The following is a 20,142-nucleotide window of genomic DNA, read 5'->3' as shown; positions in this document are numbered from 1 at the left end:
ACCAACACCAGAACCCGGTGCCTCCAAAGACATTTGGCTGCAGTTAAGTGCTTCCCCAATAATTAACAGATGTAGTCCTCATGCTCTTTAGCGGTGTGTAATTCTTTTACTAAACATTTCATGGTGAAGAGGTGCCTTTTCATTTTTTAATCGGAGAGCCATGTAACTGCTATCTTCCATGTTTAACGCTAAAAAACAAAAGTTCTCAAAAATTTGAGGCAAATGCCTTGGGTTTGAGTGGTCCTTGGGGAGTGTTCATATCAGGAAATCATGTTTGTCTTTGTTCAGCTACCAATTATCTCTGTTAACTGCACCTTAGTTTCCTCATCTACAAAATTAGGGAGTTTCTGGGTAGAGCGGCACATGCCTGTAATCCCAACATTTTGGGAGGTCAAGGCGAGAAGATCACTTGAGCCCAGGAGTTTGAGACCAGCCTGGGCAACATAGCGAAACCCCGTTTCTAGAAAAAAATACAAATGTAGCTAGGTGTAGTGGTGCACACCTGTAGGCCCAGCTACTCAGGAAGTTGAAACAGGAGGATCGCTTGAGCCTGGAAGGTCGAGGCTACAGTGAGCCATGATCGCATCACTGCACTCCAGCCTGGGCGACAGAGACCCTGTCTCAAAAATGAATGAATGCATGAATGAATAAAATTAGGGAATTAGACTACGTGGATTCCAGACTCCAGGTTTGATGTTTTGTGGCATTCTTTAAAAACCTAAAATGAGAAGCAATTACTAATCTACTTTCATGTTGTTTTTATGTATCTATGTATATGGAATACAAAAGCAGTGACTCTTGAAATTGACAGTGGTTTTACTCAGAATTTTAGTATTATCCATCTGTATTTTATCAAAGGTCAGCTACTGCATCGATGACTTGGGAATCTTATTTTCGTAGCAGCCACTCCTGCCCTCGTTTGAAATCCATAAAGTATGTGCAGTTTAGGCTCACAAAGAGACTCTTTAACTCAAGTTTGCACAGTTTCATGTAGCTGCCGCAGAGCATCACACTTTAGTGTATAGTTTTACTTCTTTGTCCTTCATTTCAAAATCCTTTCCAATTGACTTGATAATGCATGCTTACAAGTGATTACCTGCTGATATTTTCAGATATTCGCTTCATAATAACATACTTATACTTTGATCACATGAATAAATCATAAGGCAAAGGGGTTGCCTCTGAGAAGGGTTTCTGTAGACCACCATCCACCACTAGGACTCTCTGCAGTGCTAGAAGTGTGCTATATCTGTGCTGTCCAATATGGCCACCACTAGCCACCTCAACAGTGAAAATGTGGCTAGTGCAGCTGAGGAACTGAATTTTACATTTTATTTAATTTTCTGAATTTAAATAGCCACATATGGCTAGTGGCAACCATATTGGACAGCCATTTCATCTGTTGAATTATTTAAAATTAATGTTGAGCACCCGTTTTCACCAGTCACCAGGCTGGGTCCTTTGCAGCAGTTGTGTCATTTTTTAAACGTTGGTGTTAAAATGAATCCTTTGTCAATGAATCCTTTGCCCTCTGCCCACTGATGACACTTTCATCAACATAATCATCTCTCTCTCTCCTTGGTTAAAAAAGATAAAATGATATTTAGACCATTTCCTACTGTGGCCACATGGCAGATCAGTTCTCGTCTTTGCTGCACAAGCCATTGATCATCTACCTCTTTGAATCCATTTGCTTTCGGGCTTATTTTGTTCCCTGAGCTGACTTATTACCATAGCCCAGAGGGTCTCAATCTGGCTGCACTTCAGATCCATTAGAGGGGTTCTGGGGAGTCTTTTTTATGAGCTCCCTGGGAGATTCTAACATGCAACAGGGTTGAAAACCACCGATAAAGTTCAAACTATAGACCAGTCATCGGGAATAGCTAGAATGCTGGCTGCACCAAGTCATGTCTCCTTGGCACAGAGCAGGCCTACGAGCTTTGTGACTTTCTTGATAATCTGCCTAATGGCAATCGGGAAATACTTAAAAAGGAGAAAAGGCTTTGTCAGTTTGGATTTGGGCCAACTAAGCAGCCTTGCCGTTTCCTTCTCTGCAAGAAACTCTAAGTTAGGCTAATGCTACTCTTACGTTCTCTGGCATTCTTGTCTAAACAGTATTTGCAAGTCCTCAAACAAAATAAACATGTTAATGATTTCAGCAACAGTGATGGATGCAGAAGCTTTCAAAAGTTCCTTAGTGACAGCTTAATATAATAGTGTAATTATTTCTAAAGTTAGAGATAATTATTGTCACCTTAGCACAATAATTGGAATGGAGCTTCCTATATGAAAATCGCTCTTGTAGGGCTTCAACTGGTCATGAAATAACAGTGTATAAGGGCAAATAAATGCCCCATTATTCAGGTGAGGGACGCCCATCAGGCACTCTGCAATCAAAGAATGTAGGTGAGACAGAATGACCATCTCATCCGTCAAGCAGCCCTGTCCAATTAGGAGCATTTAAACTATTCCATGCAAGGCCGTCACAAAACAGAACCTTACTGCCATTCATGGGCCTAGCTAAGGGATATCATTGTCAGTTTCCTCTTTTCAGCATACTCAGAGAATAGTTTCAAATGAATAGAACATCTTTTAAAAATCTGCTTTTCCTATTTTCCCTCACTCTCAGAGTTGGTAATCTTTGTACTCAGTGACAGAGCACATCACCCCCAAAGAGATGAGTAAAATCATGTAAATTAGTAAGTAAAATAATTGTAAGATTCTGTTGGTAGAATCAGAAGTTTCAGTGGCCAGAAACATGGAGTTTTCCTTAAGAGCTCAGTAAAGTCAAAGATAGGGCCAGTCAGGAGACTGAGAGCCAGACTAGTAAACTGAAATTGGGGGCAAGGGACAGGGGTTGTGTCCCCTCTAGTCTTTGTATCCGCAGCACCTAGTGGCCCACTCAAATGTTTGTTGAGTACTTCGGATGGGAATGTGTGCCAGACCTTAAGTTAAAATGTGGATCAAGGGTCACAACTTTCAAAGGAAAATAAGTTACTCTAGAAAGGAGCATGGAGTAGCTTGACACTGTTGTGGCTGAAAGTGATTCTAGCTTAAACTGGCTGTGATCAGCATCCAAAGAACCAGAAAAAAAAATAGAGGGCGAATAGGCAGGAAACAGATTGTGCCTGACAGCCAGAATCTGTATCCCTGGGTTTGTTTTAGTGGGAACATATCCAATGGTCAAAGACTGATTAGTTACCATTTTCACTTCTTGTTATGGCCAAGTATGGATTGGAGGATATGTACAAGGAAATGGGGGGGTGGGGTCCTTTAACTTCCTTCCTTACTGGTCATGGCTCCATGTTCATGAGTTGAGGTTTCAACAGTTCCTCTCCTCATGGACCAGGGAGCATGTTCCTTTGGGTCAGATATCCCCATTATATCTATTCCATGCTTCGTGTGTGTGTGTGTGTGTGTGTGTGTGTGTGTATGTTTTAGACAGAGTCTTGTTCTGTCTCTCAGGCTGCAGTGCAGTGGCACGATCTCGGCTCACTGAAACCTCCACCTTCCAGGTTCAAGCGATTCTCCTGCCTCAGCCTCCTGAGTAGCTGGGACTACAGGCGCATGCCACCATGCCTAATTTTTGTGTTTTTAGTAGAGGCGGGGTTTCCCCATGTTGGCCAGGTTGGTCTCGAGCTCTTGACCTCAAATGATTCACCCACCTCGGCCTCTCAAAGTGCTGGGATTACAGGCATGAGCCACCACACCTGGCCCATGCTTCTCTTGTGGACATCAAAACTCAAACATTTTAGCAAGGTCATCACTGGTAGCTGTTAAATAGGAACTTTGTTAAATAAGAATGGTAAAAAGAAGAAATTATCTCTATCTGCATGAGAGTTACTGCCCCTCAACTCTGTCAGTACTTGGGAAAAGATTCAAGGGTTTGTGACCACTGTCCTCAGTCACCTTGAGTTAGACAAAATAATGGTTCCCCAAAAATGTCCATATCCTAATCCTCAGAACCTAGGAATATGTTGTATTACATACGAAGAAGGAATTGAAATTGCTGATGAAATTGCTGATGATCTGAAAATAGGGAAATGCTCCTGGGGTTATCTGGATAGGCCCAATGTGATGACAAGGGCTCTTGTAAGTGGAGGAGGCAGAAGAAGAGTCAGTGTCAGAGTGATGTGACATGAGAAAGACTGGACTGGCTACTGCTGGCTTTGAAGATGTTAGGGGGCCATGAACCAAGAAATGCAGGTAACCTCTAGAAGCTGGAAAGGGCAAGAAAATAGATTCTCCCCTAGAGCCTCCAGACAGGAACAGCTGCCACTTGCCAACACCTTAATTTTAGCCCAATAAGACTCATTTTGGACTTCTGACCTTCAGAACTGTCATTTAATAAATTTGTGTTGTCTTAAGCTGCTGTGTTTGTTGTAATTTGTTACAGCAGTAGGAAATGAATACACACCTCTTCCACTTCTCTCATCTATCATTAATCCCTGGGTACCAGATATAGAAACAAATAGAAAAAGAATGAGTGACTCAGGGGTATTAAGGTGGATCTGTGATCAGGCTGGTAAATGGCATTTTGTCAACATATTCCCAGTGGAACATGACCACCAAACAGATTAAAAAGACTAGTTATCTTCTCAAGCTATGTAATGGGTCATGTCCTGCTATGCACAAGGCAGACGATGACAAGTTTTCTTTGGACTTGACCATTTTAGAGTGACAGGGTTATTTGCAAGTATAGTCCGTTGAAAAGGTCCTTGTGGAAAGGGTAAAGTACTGCAAGTTTTTCAAGTAGAGAATCATCAATTCTTTTTTAATGGAAGGTTACAGATCAAATATTTTACTTGTATCTAATCCCTCCATCAGAACTCTTTATGAATAGAGTACAGGAACCTTGCAGCTTAATTATTTCTCCTCCACTCAAGAAAGATTATAAAGTTAAGGAGAATAGAAATTGTTTATAGGTGAAGCCAGGGGTGGTGACTCGTGCCTGTAAATCCTAGCACTTTGGGAGGCCGAGATAGGCAGATCACTTGAGGTCAAAAGTTCGAGACCGGCCTGGCCAACGTGATAAAACCCCATCTCTACTAAAAATACAAATACAAATAATAATAATAATAATAATAATTAGCCAGGAGTGGTGGCGAGTGCTTGTAATCCTAGCTACTCAGGAGGCTGAGGCAGGAGAATCACTTGAACCTGGAAGGTGGAGGTTGCAGTGAGCTGAGATCCTGCCACTGCACTCCAGCCTGGGTGACAGAGCGAGACTCCGTGTCAAAAAATAAAAATAAAAATAAAAATTGTTTCTAGGAACAGTACATGCCAACCCTGCTCTGTACATTTCTCCAAGTTTCTCACATTTTGGTCAACTGCAGCTGAAATGTAGCCAATATGGTATCTTTTCTAGAATACAAATAATAGTAGTGTCAAAAACTAACATAAGGGTTCTATTAACTATAGATATTTGGGCTGTTAATGAAATCTTCAGATTTTACTGTTGATTGGTTTTTACTTGATGGTTTCTTAAAGAAGTTGACCACCAAGTATACTTTGATGCTTATGTACTGTCACACTCTGTCTCAAAAGCATCTCTGCGGGAGTCCTTTTAATCTAATTGTTCCTGCTGAATACCTGGAGAAGTCGTCATTCAACTCCAGTAACCAATGAAGACTCCAAGAGGACTGTGTGTGTGATGTGTGTGGGAACATTTTTGATAGTGTACCTTTTCCCCCAGAAATTATGTTCATTAACAAAGGCTAATTCTCTTGGGGGCAAATATCAAGGTTCTTAAATATGGGTTTTATTACACCTTGTAACTGATTGTTTTCCCCTTGAGAACACATCTGAGGCATCATGAAAATCAAGAAGAAACTTGTAACTGTTGCTTGAAATACAACCTGTCAAGAATGCGTTTGATCTATGTGGCGAAACCAAATAATATGGTGTATGAATAATAGGTATTCCATTTTTAAATTCATTCCCTTGCTAACCACCAGACTGGCTTTATTTATTCTGGACCCGAGGCTAAAATGTCAGAACTGTGGTCATCTCAAAAAGCTCAACCTCTGCAGATGGAGTTAATGGAATCTCCTTAATTTGGCAAGTGGAGGGCACCAGCACGGTTCTCAGAATATTGACATCTGCCTTCGCTGTTGACATTTGGGATCCAGATTTAGTGCTTCCACCCCCATCTATCTGTGTCTAGCTGATCAAAGAAGCTTTTTTCACCCCAAAGATGGAAAAGTGGTTGAAATGGCCACTTTCCAAAGTTTAGGTACACTTGGGAAGCATTCTGTCAAGTTACAAGATAAGAAAAGCGGATGGAACTCAAGAGCCTTTTATCTTGATGCTAGAAGTGCGGAGGCTGAAGGCATGAAACCAGCCACTAATGCCATCAGCTGTGGAGGCCCCAGGGGACTGGAAGACCACCTCTCTGGTGAGAGTTCAGTACTTTCTCATGGTCGTTCAGTGACAGCATCACAGCTGGGAGAAGCTTGGGGCGATGCAGGCTGCCTCATACATTCAGAGACCTTTACAGGCAAAGGAGACCTTAGAAATAATTTCCTTGAGGCCAAAGAAGTGAAAAGGTTAGGCCAAAGTCACAAAGTCAGTTGGTAGTGGAGCCTACAATTCAGGGTTCTGACTGGGTTCACCATGTGAACTTCCCTCCACGTGGCGCTGTTCCTAACTAGCTTTCAAGTCAAACGTGGGGCCTTTGGCAACTCCAAGGCTTTGCCTTGCTCTGTACGGTACAGAGTCACATCCTTCTGAAGTGCTGGGGCCACAGCTGGGCAGAGCCAGCCAGTGGGCCAGGACAGCTGCTACGATGCCTGTATTTTTCCCCATTGAGCTAGAGTTCATAAATAGGAACACACAGCAGCACACTTTTAAGAAACATGACAGTGACACACCAAAGTGCAATTCTGCATCCCTTTATTTATAAACGAGTTGAGAATGGTGTGGTCCATTTGAGAGCCAGAATGGGATAGGAGCAGGGAGGGCAGGGGGCGCGCGGAGTTGGGGGAGGCTGATTCCAGTAGTTCGCGTTGTTCAGCACCAGAGCAAATGCTTGAGCATAAAGTCGTGCTTTAACCCAGACGGGTCTTATCTTATATGTACAGCATAGTCTTAAGTATGTATGCTCTACTTATGGCTTTGTCCCTGGACTCATCGCAGTGACACAACAGAAGAAAACTAGAAAGAAGTCTAGAGAGGAGAAGTTGCAAATGCCTCATGAGCTATTTCTTTTTTAAAAATCTGATGGCCAAGACTAGTGCTGAACGGATGCCTACGAAACAGGCACATCTCTGCTAGAGACGGGCTCATCTGCTTCAGCTGAGCCAGTGACACCGTCTCGCATTTCTCCCTGGGGTATGACTAGATGCTAAAATAAGTACTGAAGACGGAGAGAAAATAAATCCGTGCTCTTCCTGTCCCTCCCCCAGGGGGTGAAATCACAGTATCTAGTAGCCTAAGAGCAAAACTCAAATCCCTAAGCTGTGTCCCTTCCACTCAGACCAGGTTAGAAGCCAGGCCAATGTCTCGTGCCCTGCTCCTCTTGAGCCTGGCGTTCCTTTGCCTTGGTAAGGTCCCGACACACAGGAGCATGCTTGCCAGAAGCAAGTCATTCAGTGTGACTTACGGCACAGCAATTCCACCCTTGTTTCTTACCTGGTGGAGGGGTGACCAGTTCATTTTAGGGTCCCCATAAGCAGCTAATGTAGAAGTGCTGAAATGAAACAACCAGAGAGGCAGGGACCCCACATCCTGCGTGGGCATTTGCTAACCTTGGTTGTGCGTAAAAGGAACCCTTCCCTCTTCACCTGTCAGGGGGTGAGTTAACACTTGAAAGGGAGCGGAAAATCGGCCGGACGCGGTGGCTCACGCCCGTAATCCCAGCACTTTGGGAGGCCGAGGCGGGCGAATCACCTGAGGTCAGGAGTTTGAGACCAGCCTGGCCAACATGGTGAAAACCAGTCTCTACTAAACATACAAAATTAGCTGGGCGTCATGGCAGGCGCTTGTAACGTGGCAGGTGCCTGTAATTCCAGCTACTTGGGAGGCTGAGGCAGAACCCCTTGAACCTGGGAGGTGGAGGTTGTAGTGAGCCGAGATTGCACCATTGCACTCCAGCCTGAGCAACAAGAGCAAAACTCTGTCTCAAAAAAAAAAAAAAAAAAGAGAAGAAAGAAGAAGAAAGAAAGGAAGAAAGAGAAAGAAAGAAGAAAGAGAAAGAAAAAAAGAAAGAGGAAGAAAGAAAGAAAAAGAAAGAAGAAAGAAAGAAAGAAAGAAAGAAAGAAAGAAAGAAAGAAAGAAGAAAGCCAGCAGAAAATCACTACCCTCCTGCTCCCCTACAGCTTCAGTCCCACTTTCTCCCCTCTTCATAAGCTGCCCTCTTCTGCAGTCCTAAGTTGCTATCCTCTAGCCCTCCTCAGTCTGAAGCTTCCTCACTAGGGCAAAAAGAATCTCTTTCCTTGCTTTGTGTCATTCCTGCTTACCCCTCCAAGCTTGGGGCATATTTCTCATTCCAGCCTTAACTCACTCTTGGCCATTACAGTTGACCAGCTGGCCTTAACAAAGTGCAATCCAGTCTCCGCCTGGGAGCAGGGAGGTGGTTTGGGGGTAGGGGCTGGGAGAGACTGAGAGATGGCCAAAAAGTATCAAAAGTTGGGTTGCAGAATCCTCCCCATTCCTTCTCAGTAGATTTGCAGCCTCAAGAGGGTGGGGTGGGGGGGCTCACCGCAGGTTAGGAGGGTGAGATTTAGAACCCATTTATGTGTGGTTTAGGCTCATCCCTGGAACGAGCAATGGTTGTTTCCCATAATTGGCAGCAATGGTGACATTATCTGATGAGTCACGTAAGTGGCACCTGTCAGTATGGCGTGTAAGGCCTGCAAATGTATAGTCAGCCTGATACACTATTTGCTCCAGAGTGTAGGATTCAGGTAAAAGTGGATCTATCTGCCCTGGGCCATGGAGTAGGGGCACAAAAGGCCTTCCCAAGAGAGGCTCACTTATAAAGTGAGGTCCTGAAATGGTTTTATGAGAGCAGATTTTCTTTATCCTCCTTTCCTCCCTCCAGGAACTTCTTTCCTCCTTTTCCCTTATTCCCACCACCTTCCCTTGCCTGGTTGGCCTCATCCTTGACTGGTACAAGTGCCAACTAACTCAAATGGTAGGCAGACTTGCATGGTTTGACCTGAGTGCGTGATGGAAGATGGAGACCAAATGGACACAATGGAAGAACGGGGCCCTTGTCCCTCTCAGACGAGCAATATTCTGGGTGGCCCTTGACTGCAAAAAGAAGTTTTCTTCTTCACATGCCGTGTTCCTGCCAGCTCTCTGTCTCACATGAGTGCTTCCCAGAGTCCTGGAGAAGGAAAGTGCCAAGAACAAAGAGGTTCCAAGCCAGCTCAGCCTCATAGTTTTGCTTCCCAGTGGACAGCACTCATCTCCAGGTGAATAGGGAGGTAGTTCAACCCCAACACAAAGGGGAAACACATGCCGCCTTCCTTCATTGGTTGCCCCCTTGTCACCTAGAAGGCTGGTTCCCAAGGCCTCTGAAAAGGGGTATTTCTATCACAAGAGATTCTGGGCTCTGCCTACAAGTCGCTGGTTTGGGCCTCTATTCAGTCAGACCCCAGCTCTGTCTCTGACTTTACTGGCATACCCATACAACAACCCAAAGAGTTTGGTTCTAGACCTTAACTCTCCCTGCTCATTTCACACAGGTGACTAAGGAGCAGGAATTTCAGACAACTCAGCAGGAACACTTAGAGTCCTCATCCCACTTGGCAAACCTAGGGCCAGAGATAATGGTGATACTACCTAGACCACTCAGATGCTGAGATCATAACTGAGCCCACAGTTCTCTGTAAAAAGTCTTCCGAGTTCTTCTTCACCCAAAAATGTTATAGGAGGTCACAAGAACAACATACTAATTTCCTGGTTGGGATAAAACGTTTCCACAGGAATCTGGAATGAGCTTGACAAAGTGCCCAAGTCACAAGAGAACAGATGGTTCTTGAGACCAAGGATTTCAGAGGAGTATTACGGTGGAGCGCAGGAGTGGGGTCTATTATAAAATGCCACCACTATATACTCATATTGCACATGGGATACACCCGGGGATGGCATATTGGAGCATATATAGAACAGATACGTGCAGGTAGCACCCCCTATCGGTATACTATGTTTGATACCTCAGACTGTTACTTGAGGTCTATGAAACCGTTAACTGATCAGAAATGGGAAAAGCCATTCCATAATAGCATCCTTTAAGGAGAAGCTTCAGGAGACATTTCTTGTCTGCTAAACCTGGAGCCAAAGCAAAGCAGCTCCTCTTTTTTATATATTAGGAAGTTTTTCTTTGTTGCAGTTCCCACAGATTAAGGTAATTTCTGCAAAACAATGAAGTCAAACCAGTGATGAGAAAGTACAACCAGGAGCACATCAGGCCTTACGTGGAGTTCTTGACAAAACTGTCCTTTGAATAAAAAGTTAAGGTTCACACTAGATGACCTTTTATAACCAGCCTAAAGCAAGGCTTTGTCTATGAGCCACGTTCATGGAACTGGAAGGAGTTGATGCGTTCCAACATCAGGTCTCAGTGGCTGGACTGAGAAGGTTGGAATTTGTCTTTAACTCGACTATTTCAGAAGCACTTTGCCACCTCTATTGGAAACAATTTTATTCTGGCAGAGCTGGGGTGGTGGGAGGCAACGTGCAGGACCCTTATGGACGCAGAAGTAGCAGGTTGAGGGAACAGCTGCTTCCACAGGTGGTTTACTTGGTGGGGGTGGTGGAAGGACAAAAGCAGAAGTCACCCCATCAGTGCAAGTCTCTCTAGGGAACTCTGCATCCTTCCTTAGCAAGGTTAGAGTGATTCTAGATGACGCTAAGGTTTGTGTAGGTTGTCCGGCTGGAAATCTCTGCACCTCGCCCAACTCTTGAGCTGTATGGAAAGTGAGAGAGAACTGGTCCCAAGACCTTCCCTTAGCAGAGTTCAGGGTCTCTCTGCTGAGCTGCAGCTCCTGTGACTATTACCCTTCAAACATCACCCAGGCAACCCTGTGACCCTCGCCCTCCTCCCCATCCTGCGTGGTGCGGCTCTTGCCTGCCAGCAGCCCCTACTTCTCATCCTCATCCCCCTCACTCATGCTGCTGATGGAGGCCGAGGCTGCTTTGGGTGAGGAAGGGGGTGAGGTTTTGAGTGGAAGCCATGAGAAGGTGGGCGATGGGGAGCGGGAAGGGGACCGGCTCCGGGTTGGGCTGCTCACAGGGCTCTGCTTCGGAGACAAGGCCTGCAGCATCCGGCTGCTTCTCTCTTGGAACATCTGCTTCTAAAGAGAAATTGGAGAGAAGGCATCTGTTAACTTCGCCATCTGAGACAGCAGCAAAACAAAAAGGTAAGGCAGGCAGGAGAGCCACTACCCCAAAACTCCTGAGCCCACAAACCTACACTCGTACCACATCCCATGTTGTCCAAGACTATGTATAGTAAGGAACTGAGTGATACTCAGGGGCAGTGACAGAAGAGTACAGTGATCGCTGGTTCTTTTTTAATTGAGACAGAGTTTCGCTCTGTCACCCAGGCCGGAGTGCAGTGGCCTGATCTTGGCTCACTGCAACCTCAGCCTTCCAGGTTCAAGCAATTCTCCTGCCTCAGCCTCCCAAGTAGCTGGGATTACAGGCGCTTGCCACCATGCCCGGCTAATTTTGTATTTTTAGTAGAAACGGGGTTTCACCATGTTGGTCAGGCTGGTCTTGAACTCCTGACCTCAGGTGATCCACCCACCTCGGCCTCCTAAAGTGCTGGGATTACAGGCATGAGCCACCATGCCCGGCTACTGCTGGTTCTTAACACTCTTTCCTTCTTCCCTTCTTTTCTTCTATCCACAAAATTTAACTGAGTGTCTCTGATTAGCCAGGCAAGCAGCCATGATCTGCGGACTGGAGGGTGACAGAAAACAAAACCCCTGACCTCATACCTTCACAGATATGAGGAGGAATCACACAATAAACAAAATACGGTATGTCAGACAGATCTGTGGTCTGTGAGAAAAAGAGGGTGAGAGGATAGCAAGTGGGGCTGGGGGCAGAGCGGCTGCGATTGCAAAAAGGGTGCTCAGGGAAGGCCCCACTGAGAAAACGCTTCTTGAGTGAAGAACCTGGAAGAGATGAGGGGAGGGACCAGGTGAATGGAAATCAGAGGGCAGCGCACTCCAGACAGAGCACCCCAAGAAAGGAGCATGGAACGCACACCCAGGAAGTGCAGGCAGGGCACTGCAGCTGCCTCGAGGACTGACGGGTGGGGAGGCGCTGAGGGAGGGGAGGAGCTGAGGGAGGGGGTTAGGAAGAGGTTGCCAGAGAAGGCACAGAGGGCTATGCCACGGAGGGCCTTGGCAGCCATTGTGAGAACTCTGCCTTTCAGTCTGAAGGGACCCATGCAACAGGTCCCAGGAAAGGAGGAGGCCATCGTGGCAGTGTGGAGACAGCTGGTGGGGAAGGGAGAGTGGGAGGCACTGCAGGAGATCAGGCCAGAGACATATCAGGCGGCAGTTTCACGTACAGTCTCTGAGAAGAGAAACCTCTGGAGAGTTCTGAGCAAAGGATTAACAATCTGCTGCTTGTTTTCAAAGGACCATTCCGACTGCTGTGTTAGGAACAGATGGCAGTGAGGCGGGGGCAGGAGCAGGGAGCCCAGTTATGAGCCCATTGCAATAAGAATCCAAGGCTGGGCATGGTGGCTTATGCCTGTAATCCCAGCAGTTTTGAAGGTCAAATCGGGCAGATGATTTGAGGTCAGGAGTTTGAGACTAGCCTGGCCAACATGGTGAAACCCTGTCTCTACTAGAAATACAAAAAAATTAGCTGGGTATGGTGGTGGGCACCTGTAATCTCAGCTACTCGGGAGGCTAAGGCAGGAGAATCACTTGAACACAGAAGGTGGAGGTTGCAGTGAGCCGAGATGGCGCCACTGCACTCCGGCCTGGGCAACAGAGTGAGACTCTGTCTCAAGAGAAAAAAAAAAAATTCCAAGATGGTGATGGAGCCTGGCCTGGCCCAGGATGACGGCAGTGTGGTGAAAAATGGCAGAATTCCTAGTATATTTTCCCCCATATTTTTACTGGGGTATAATAAACTCACCCTTTTTAGTGTACAATTCTGTGAGGTTTTGTTTGTTTGTTTGTTTGTTGAGACGGAGTCTCACTCTGTCGCCCAGGCTGGAGTGCAGTGATGCAATCTCAGCTCACTGCAAGCTCTGCCTCCCAGGTTCACGCCCTTTCTCCTGCCTCAGCCTCCCGAGTAGCTGGGACTACAGGCGCCCGCCACCCTGCCCGGCTAATTTTTTGTATTTTTAGTAGAGGAGAGGTTTCAACGTATTAGCCAGGATGGTCTCGATCTCCTGACCTCGTGATCCACCCGCTTCAGCCTCCCAAAGTGCTGGGATTACAGGCATGAGCCACCATGCCCGGCCAGTTCTGTGAGTTTTGACAAATGCATACAGTTGAGTGACCACCACTGCAATCAAGGCATAGGAGGGTCCCATCAGTTCCCAAATTCCCTTGTGACCCTTTGGAGTCTCCCCTCCCCCAGCCACTGGCAACAGATCTGTTTTTTGTCCCTACAGTTGTGCCTTTTCTAGAATGTCATCAAAATGGAATCCTACAGTATGTGGTCTGGCTATGTTTTCACGGTAGAGCCAACGGGACTCACTGACAGATGGGACATGGGGTGTGGGAGGAACGGGAATCAAGTGACTCCAGTCTCGGGCCCGAGAAATTGGAAAGCAGTGATGCCATTTCCCAGTTTGGGGAAGACTGTGGGGTGGGAGGAGATTTTGGTGGTTAAGATCAGTTTACCAGTTTGGGACCTCATGTGGTGGTTGCTGGGTGCTTTCAGAATTGAGCCCTTCCCTGATGCTCCCACCGGGCCCCCAGTGCTGCCAGCCTACCGTGCCTGCTGCCTGCTGCTCAGCCCCCCAGACGCTGCATCCCACCAACTCCTGAGCATCCTGCCTGTGCTGCCTGGGGTCTTTCAATTGCTCACATTTGAGCCTTAGCCCCGAGCCACTCAGTTCAATCTTTTGATACGAAACTGGCCCTGAAAGCCAATTCTCCTATTTACCATCTTAGACGTGTCCTTTGGATTATTCATTTTACATACCATTACAGAGATCTTCTGGGGACCAGGTGCTACACAGGAGGAAGGGGAGGAAGAAGAGGGTAGAAGAGGTAGTCATGTCTCACCTGGGTCTTTGATAATGACCAGGAAGAGGTGGGTGGAGATGGAGAGTGGGTCCATGGGAGCTGGTAGAGGATGGCCTTTCCAAGCAGAGCACACTAAGTAAGGAGTACTAAGTCTAAATTGCTTGGTGTGGTCAGAATCCCAAATGCCCATGGGGTGGTAATGGTCTGGACCTAGAGCACCACAAGGAGACTGGATTTCCTACTCAAGAACCCCCAGAAAGATTTTAATCAAGGGCGGAGTCTGATTAGATCTGTGTTTTGGAAATACCTTTGGGTGCCAGCATAAAAGCAAAGAAGGAAACCATAAAGAAAAACATTGACATTTAACTACACAAAATTTTTAAATTTCTGTACCAAAAGAAAAAAAAAAAAAAACCACCATGATAAAAGGCAAATGAAAAAATTGTGGAATTTTTTGCAACGTTTACCTACAAGTGATAGATCTCGGTATATAGACAGAGCTTATAAATCAAAAAGAAGGTGAAAAGCTAGTAGAAAAATGAGCATATGGCCTGTATAGGCAAGTCACAAGAGAAATTTGTAAATGAGCTAGAAAAACTGTTCATCATCACTAGTAGTCGAACAAATGCAAATGGCTGAAATGAGATGCATTTTATATATCAGATTGCTAAAGTTTTAAAAATTTGCTACAGCTAGTGAGGGCTCAGGAAAAGGGCTACCCTCATGTTACTGCTGGTAAGAGGATAAAATAGCAATGCCTTTCTGAGGGGTAATTTGGCAATAGATGCAAAAATTTCTATTTTCTGAGGAGATAGAGATGTAAGTAAATCTTTATTGTGTATAATGGATATTCAATGCAATGTATAACACACAACACTGCAAATTCTCTAACCAGGTTAGAGAAACCTGTACAACTCCAAGATGATATAATAAGCAGATGAGGAGAATCAGATTCTTAAATAATATTTCATCATGTGAGAAAATGCTCATGAGCAACTGCAAAGCCAAAATGATTTTAGAACACTATGTTCTGCATGATCTCAAGTTTGTAGAAGGAATGTACGTATATGGAGATAGGAAACAGATGGGAGTGATAACCCGAAATGTTAACAGAGACTGCTCTGGATGATGAGACTGCGAGTGATTTTCAGCCCCTTCTTTACTTTCTAATAGTTATATAATGAATATATATTACTTTTATCATCATAAAAAAGCATCACAGTAGGAAGAAAGAACTCAGGTAACCCAAGCAAGGAGATTAGGCAGAAGGGCAGGTGTTACACTAATGACATTGGTAAGGAACTATTAACGCCACAGGCACATCACCAATAGCACTGCCTGCCCCCAACATTCATTTTTCCTTTCTAAACTCTAGCCCCTTACTTTTTAGAGTCCCAAGTTTCCTCTAGCAGATATAATAACATATGACGGCTGATTGCTCAGGTCTTTTCCAGATTTAAAATTCCACACGTCTGCTAATATACCAATTATTTACCTTCCATTAAGGCATTGATAATTCTGCCAAAAGACATCAAACCCACCTCAAAGTCAAACAGAAAAAAAAGGTGCAGTACAACAGCACTCCCTTAGATTAAACCCATTTATGAGACAAAATCAAATGCCATAAGGATTGAGTGGCCTATTATTAACAGCAACATTTAAAAACATTTTTGAACTTGTAGCAGGCACTTTAAAATATGTGTTTTTATTACTGTAATCTTTAAGTATATTTTCTGTGGCAGCCATTAGGCCTCCTGCTGTTAATGGATTGTCAGCATTTCCATCAGAAGTTCACTTTCTAAGAAATCTACGACTTGTCTACTGTAGTTTGAATCAAGCTCATAGCTGAGAATATTCTGCCTGAGGGGATGAAAGAACTTGAATCTTCAATGATAAACAACGGTGGCGCACTTCATAAAATGCAATATCCATGCAAAATAACTCCCCGCCTCAATTTGCCAGCTCTCTGATCTGTTTCTGGTGCATTTTGAAGGGTGGTTCCCCTGCAAAGGAGCTGAATTCAATACAGTCAGGAGACAGTTTGTAATGAGCTTCCTGGGAAGAAAAGCACTTTACAAATATAACAAATAAGGAAGAGCATGCATGACATTTTCCAAGAGTAAAGGTATTTAAATTCAGTCTCTCGCTGTATTAAGAGGTTTCCATTTATAAAGTTTTCCCCCAAGAAAATAATCCCATTTGTAGTCCTGTCCATATGAAAGTAATTTGCTATTTCTCTCCTACAAAGTTTTCCCTTTTAAGAAGTACTTAACATCAGTCAGGTGTGGTGCCTCATGCCTGTAATCCCAGCACTTTAGGAGGCCGAGGCGGGCGGATCATGAGTTCAAGAGTTCGAGAGCAACCTGGCCAACATGGTGAAACCCCGTCTCTACTAAAAATACAAAAATTACCTGGGCGTGGTGGCGGGTGTCTGTAATCCTAGCTACTTGGGAGGCTGAGGCAGGAGGATCGCTTGAACCCAGGAGGCGGAGGTTGCAGTGAGGCGAGATCATGCCATTGCACTCCAGCCTGGGCAACAGAGCGAGACTCCGTCTCAAAAAACAAAAACAAACAAACAAAAAACCAGAAGTACTTAACATCTAGTGGGGCAATAAATGTCTTGACAAATGCCTTTAAAGGTTTCAGTATTTCAGATATATTCTGGTATATCTGCCAAAAAGAAATGAAAAAGTTCCTAGTACGATCTGGTTTGGTTTGGGCCTTGGGTAAGCAAGATGAAACTCAAGGAGAGAAAAGGGCCCATGCTTCAGTTCTGGCCAAATCAATAACAACAACTAACCCTTACACGGTGCCCGACATGGGTGCCAGGCACTGCTCTAAGGGCGTTGAAGTGTGAGCCAGGCTGGCTGTGGTGGCTCATGCCTATAATCCCAACACTTTGGGAGGCTGAGGTGGGAGGACCGCTTGAGTCCAGGAGTTTGAGATCAGCCTGGGCAACATAGTGAGACCCCCATCTCTACAAACAATTTTGAAAAACTTAGCTGGGCGTGGTGGTATGCACCTGTAGTCCCAGGCACTCAGGTTGAGCGGGGAGAGGGTTTAGGTGGGAAGATCGCTTGAGCCTGGGAGTTCAAGGTTGCAGTGACCCATGATTGTACCACTACACTCTAGCCTGGGCAACAAAGCAAGACCCTGTCTCAAAAAATAACATTTTTAAAACTGAAGTATGAACCTATGTAATCCTCGCAACAGCCCTATGTGGCAGCTATGTTTACTTTCCCCATTCACTGATGCTATGACTAAGTCCCAGAGAGGCAAATGAACTTGCCTTAAGCCACCTACTCAGAAAGTGACCCCTTGCTCATGACCACCTCTCTTGTAATTAGCCAGTTGCAGAGTAAGAAACTTTTCATGTTTATTCACATTTTACTTGTACCTTTGTTTAAGGATAAAAATTTTAGGCCGGGCTCAGTGGCTCATGCCTGTAATCCCAGCCCTTCGGAAGGCCGAGGTGGGTGGATCACTTGAGGTCAGGTCAGAGTTTGAGACCAGCCTGGCCAACATGGTGAAACCTTATCTCTACTAAAAATACAAAAATTAACCAGGCATGTGGCGTATGCCTGTAGTCCCAGCTACTCAGGAGGCTGAGGCAGAAGAATCACTTGAACCCAGGAGGTGAAAGTTGCAGTGAGCCAAGATTGCACCATTGCAGTACAGCCTGGGTGACAGAGCAAGACTGTCTTAAAAACAACAACAATAATCTTTTTTTTTAAAAAAAAGAAGACACAAATTTTAAAACTGTCAAAGTCTCAGGTGGGAAATCTAATTCAGATCCACAAACTGTATTTTGTAGCTCTTTTCTCAAAATCAAACATCTTCAAAATTAGCAATGCCTAAAATTAGGATGATTATTTAAAAAAACAAACAAACAGAAAATAGCAAGTGTTGGTGAGGATGTGGAGAAATTAGAACCCTGTGCATTGCTAGTGGAAATGTAAAACTGTGCGGCCACTATGGAAAACAGTAAGGCGGCTCCTCAAAAAAATTAAACATAGAATTACCATGCGGTCCAGCAATTCTATTTCTCAGTATATACCCAAAAGAATTGAAAGCAGAATTTGAACACCAGTGTTCATAACAACCCAAACGTCCATCAATGGAATAATGGATAACAAAGATGTGATGTACACATAAAATGGAATATCATTCAGCCTTCAAAAGAAAGAAAATTCTGATACATGCTACGACATGGATGAACCCTGAAGACATCATGCTAAGTGAAATATGCCAGCCACAGAAGGACAAATACTGTATGATTCCACTCATATGAGGTACATAGAGTGGTCAAATTTATAGAGGCAGAAAGTAGAAGGCTGGCCGCCAGGGGCTGGGGGCAGAAGGGGATAGGGAGTTCTTGTTTAATGGTTACAGTTTTTGTTTGGGATGATGACGAAGTCCTGGAGATGGATGGTGGTGATGCTTGCAGGACAATGTGAACGCAACCATTTAATCCCACTAAACTGTGCACTTAAAATGGTTAAAATGGGCCAGGCACAGTGGCTCACGCTTGTAATCCCAGCTCTTTGGGAGGTTGAGGCAGGCGGATCACCTAAGGTCAGGAGTTCAAGACTAGCCTGGCCAACATGGCAAAACTCCATCTCTACTAAAAATAAAAATAGTAGCCGGGCATGGTGGTGGCACATGCCTGTAATTCCAGCTACTTGGGAGGCTGAGACAGGAGAATCAGTTGAACCTAGGAGGTGGACGTTGCAGTGAGCCGAGATCACGCCATTGCGCTCCAGCCTGGTAGACAAGAGCGAGGCTCAGTCTCAGAAAAAAAAAAAAAAAAAAAAGAAAGAAAGAAAGAAAAAGGAAAAAAAAAAAAAGGTTAAAATGGTACATTTTATGTTTATGAATATATTTGTCACAAATTTGTTCTTTGAGACAGAGTTTCACTCTTGGGCCCCAGGCTGGAGTGCAATGGTGCAATCTCGACTCATTGCAACCTCCACCTCCCGGGTTCAAGCAATTCTCCTGCCTCAGCCTCCCAAGTAGCTGGGACTACAACCGCGTAGCACAATGCCTGGCTAATTTTTGTATTTTTAGTAAAGATGGGGTTTCACCATGTTGGCCAGACTGGTCTTGAACTCCTGACCTGCTTCAGCCTCCCAAAGTACTGGGATTACAGGCGTGAACTACTGTGCCCGGCCGCCAGCTGACATCTTGACTGAAACTTCATGAAAGACCGAGTCAGAACCATCCATCTGGGCTGCTTCCTGATTCCTGACCCTCAGAGACTGTGAGATAAATGTTTGTCGTTTTAAGCCACCAAGTTTTGAGGTAATTTGTTGCCACCAAAAGCGAACTAATGTAGCCATAGACAGCACACTTTCTGCTTGCTGAGAAAGCCTAGAGGTAGCAGTAGAGGGCTGAGAGTGCCTATCATAAATCTATATGGCCTGGTCTCAAGTACAATTCTGGCACCCGGCATTGTCACAGGCCTTAGGGGGATGTTGGTAGACCTCAGTTTCTCTACAGTTTCTCTACAGGAAAATGAAGCAAAATGACTGCATCATGTGGACATTCCTATGGTGAAGGATACAGACATGACCAGGAGAAAGAGGCTAGCCCCAGGCTCCACCCTAGTGCCTACCAACTCCTGTGAGACCATGGGAATGTTTCATAGTATAATTTTTCAGGCCTTTGTCTATATCTATATATTTATCTATAAAATGGCTATAATACTACCTTCTTGTGTGGTTAAAATGGGTGAGGGGAGGCCAAGGTGGGTGAATCACTTGAGGTCAGGAGTTTGAGACCAGCCTGGCCAACATGGTGAAACCCCGTTTCTACTAAAAATACAAAAATTAGCCGGGCATGGTAGCACATGCCTGTAGTCCCAGCTACTTGGGAGGCTGAGGCAGGAGAATCGCTTGAGCCTAGGAGGCAGAGGTTGCAGTGAGCCGAGATCACGCCATTGCACTCCACCTGGGGTGACAGAGTGAGT

General features: G+C 45.1%; 1 protein-coding gene across 4 annotated transcripts in view; it reads right to left on the bottom strand.

Moving 5' to 3' along the window:
* Positions 1-6,877: 6,877 nt before the first annotated feature.
* PCYT1B (phosphate cytidylyltransferase 1B, choline) overlaps positions 6,878-20,142 on the bottom strand; it is a 115,502-nt gene continuing 102,237 nt past the window's right edge. For 3 of the 4 annotated variants that reach the window (XM_007991319.3, XM_007991317.3, XM_007991320.3), the window contains exon 8: positions 6,878-11,303. In XM_007991319.3, coding sequence (XP_007989510.1) covers positions 11,091-11,303 — 213 coding nt within the window. In that variant the 3' untranslated portion in view covers positions 6,878-11,090. The remainder of the gene's footprint in view (positions 11,304-20,142) is intronic. The other variant, XM_007991321.3, reaches the window with a different exon arrangement.

This window comes from Chlorocebus sabaeus, chromosome X, assembly GCF_047675955.1.
Source record: "Chlorocebus sabaeus isolate Y175 chromosome X, mChlSab1.0.hap1, whole genome shotgun sequence".
NCBI lineage: Eukaryota > Metazoa > Chordata > Mammalia > Primates > Cercopithecidae > Chlorocebus > Chlorocebus sabaeus.
Note: the sequence above shows the minus strand (reverse complement) of the source record. Positions and strands in the feature narration are given on the sequence as shown.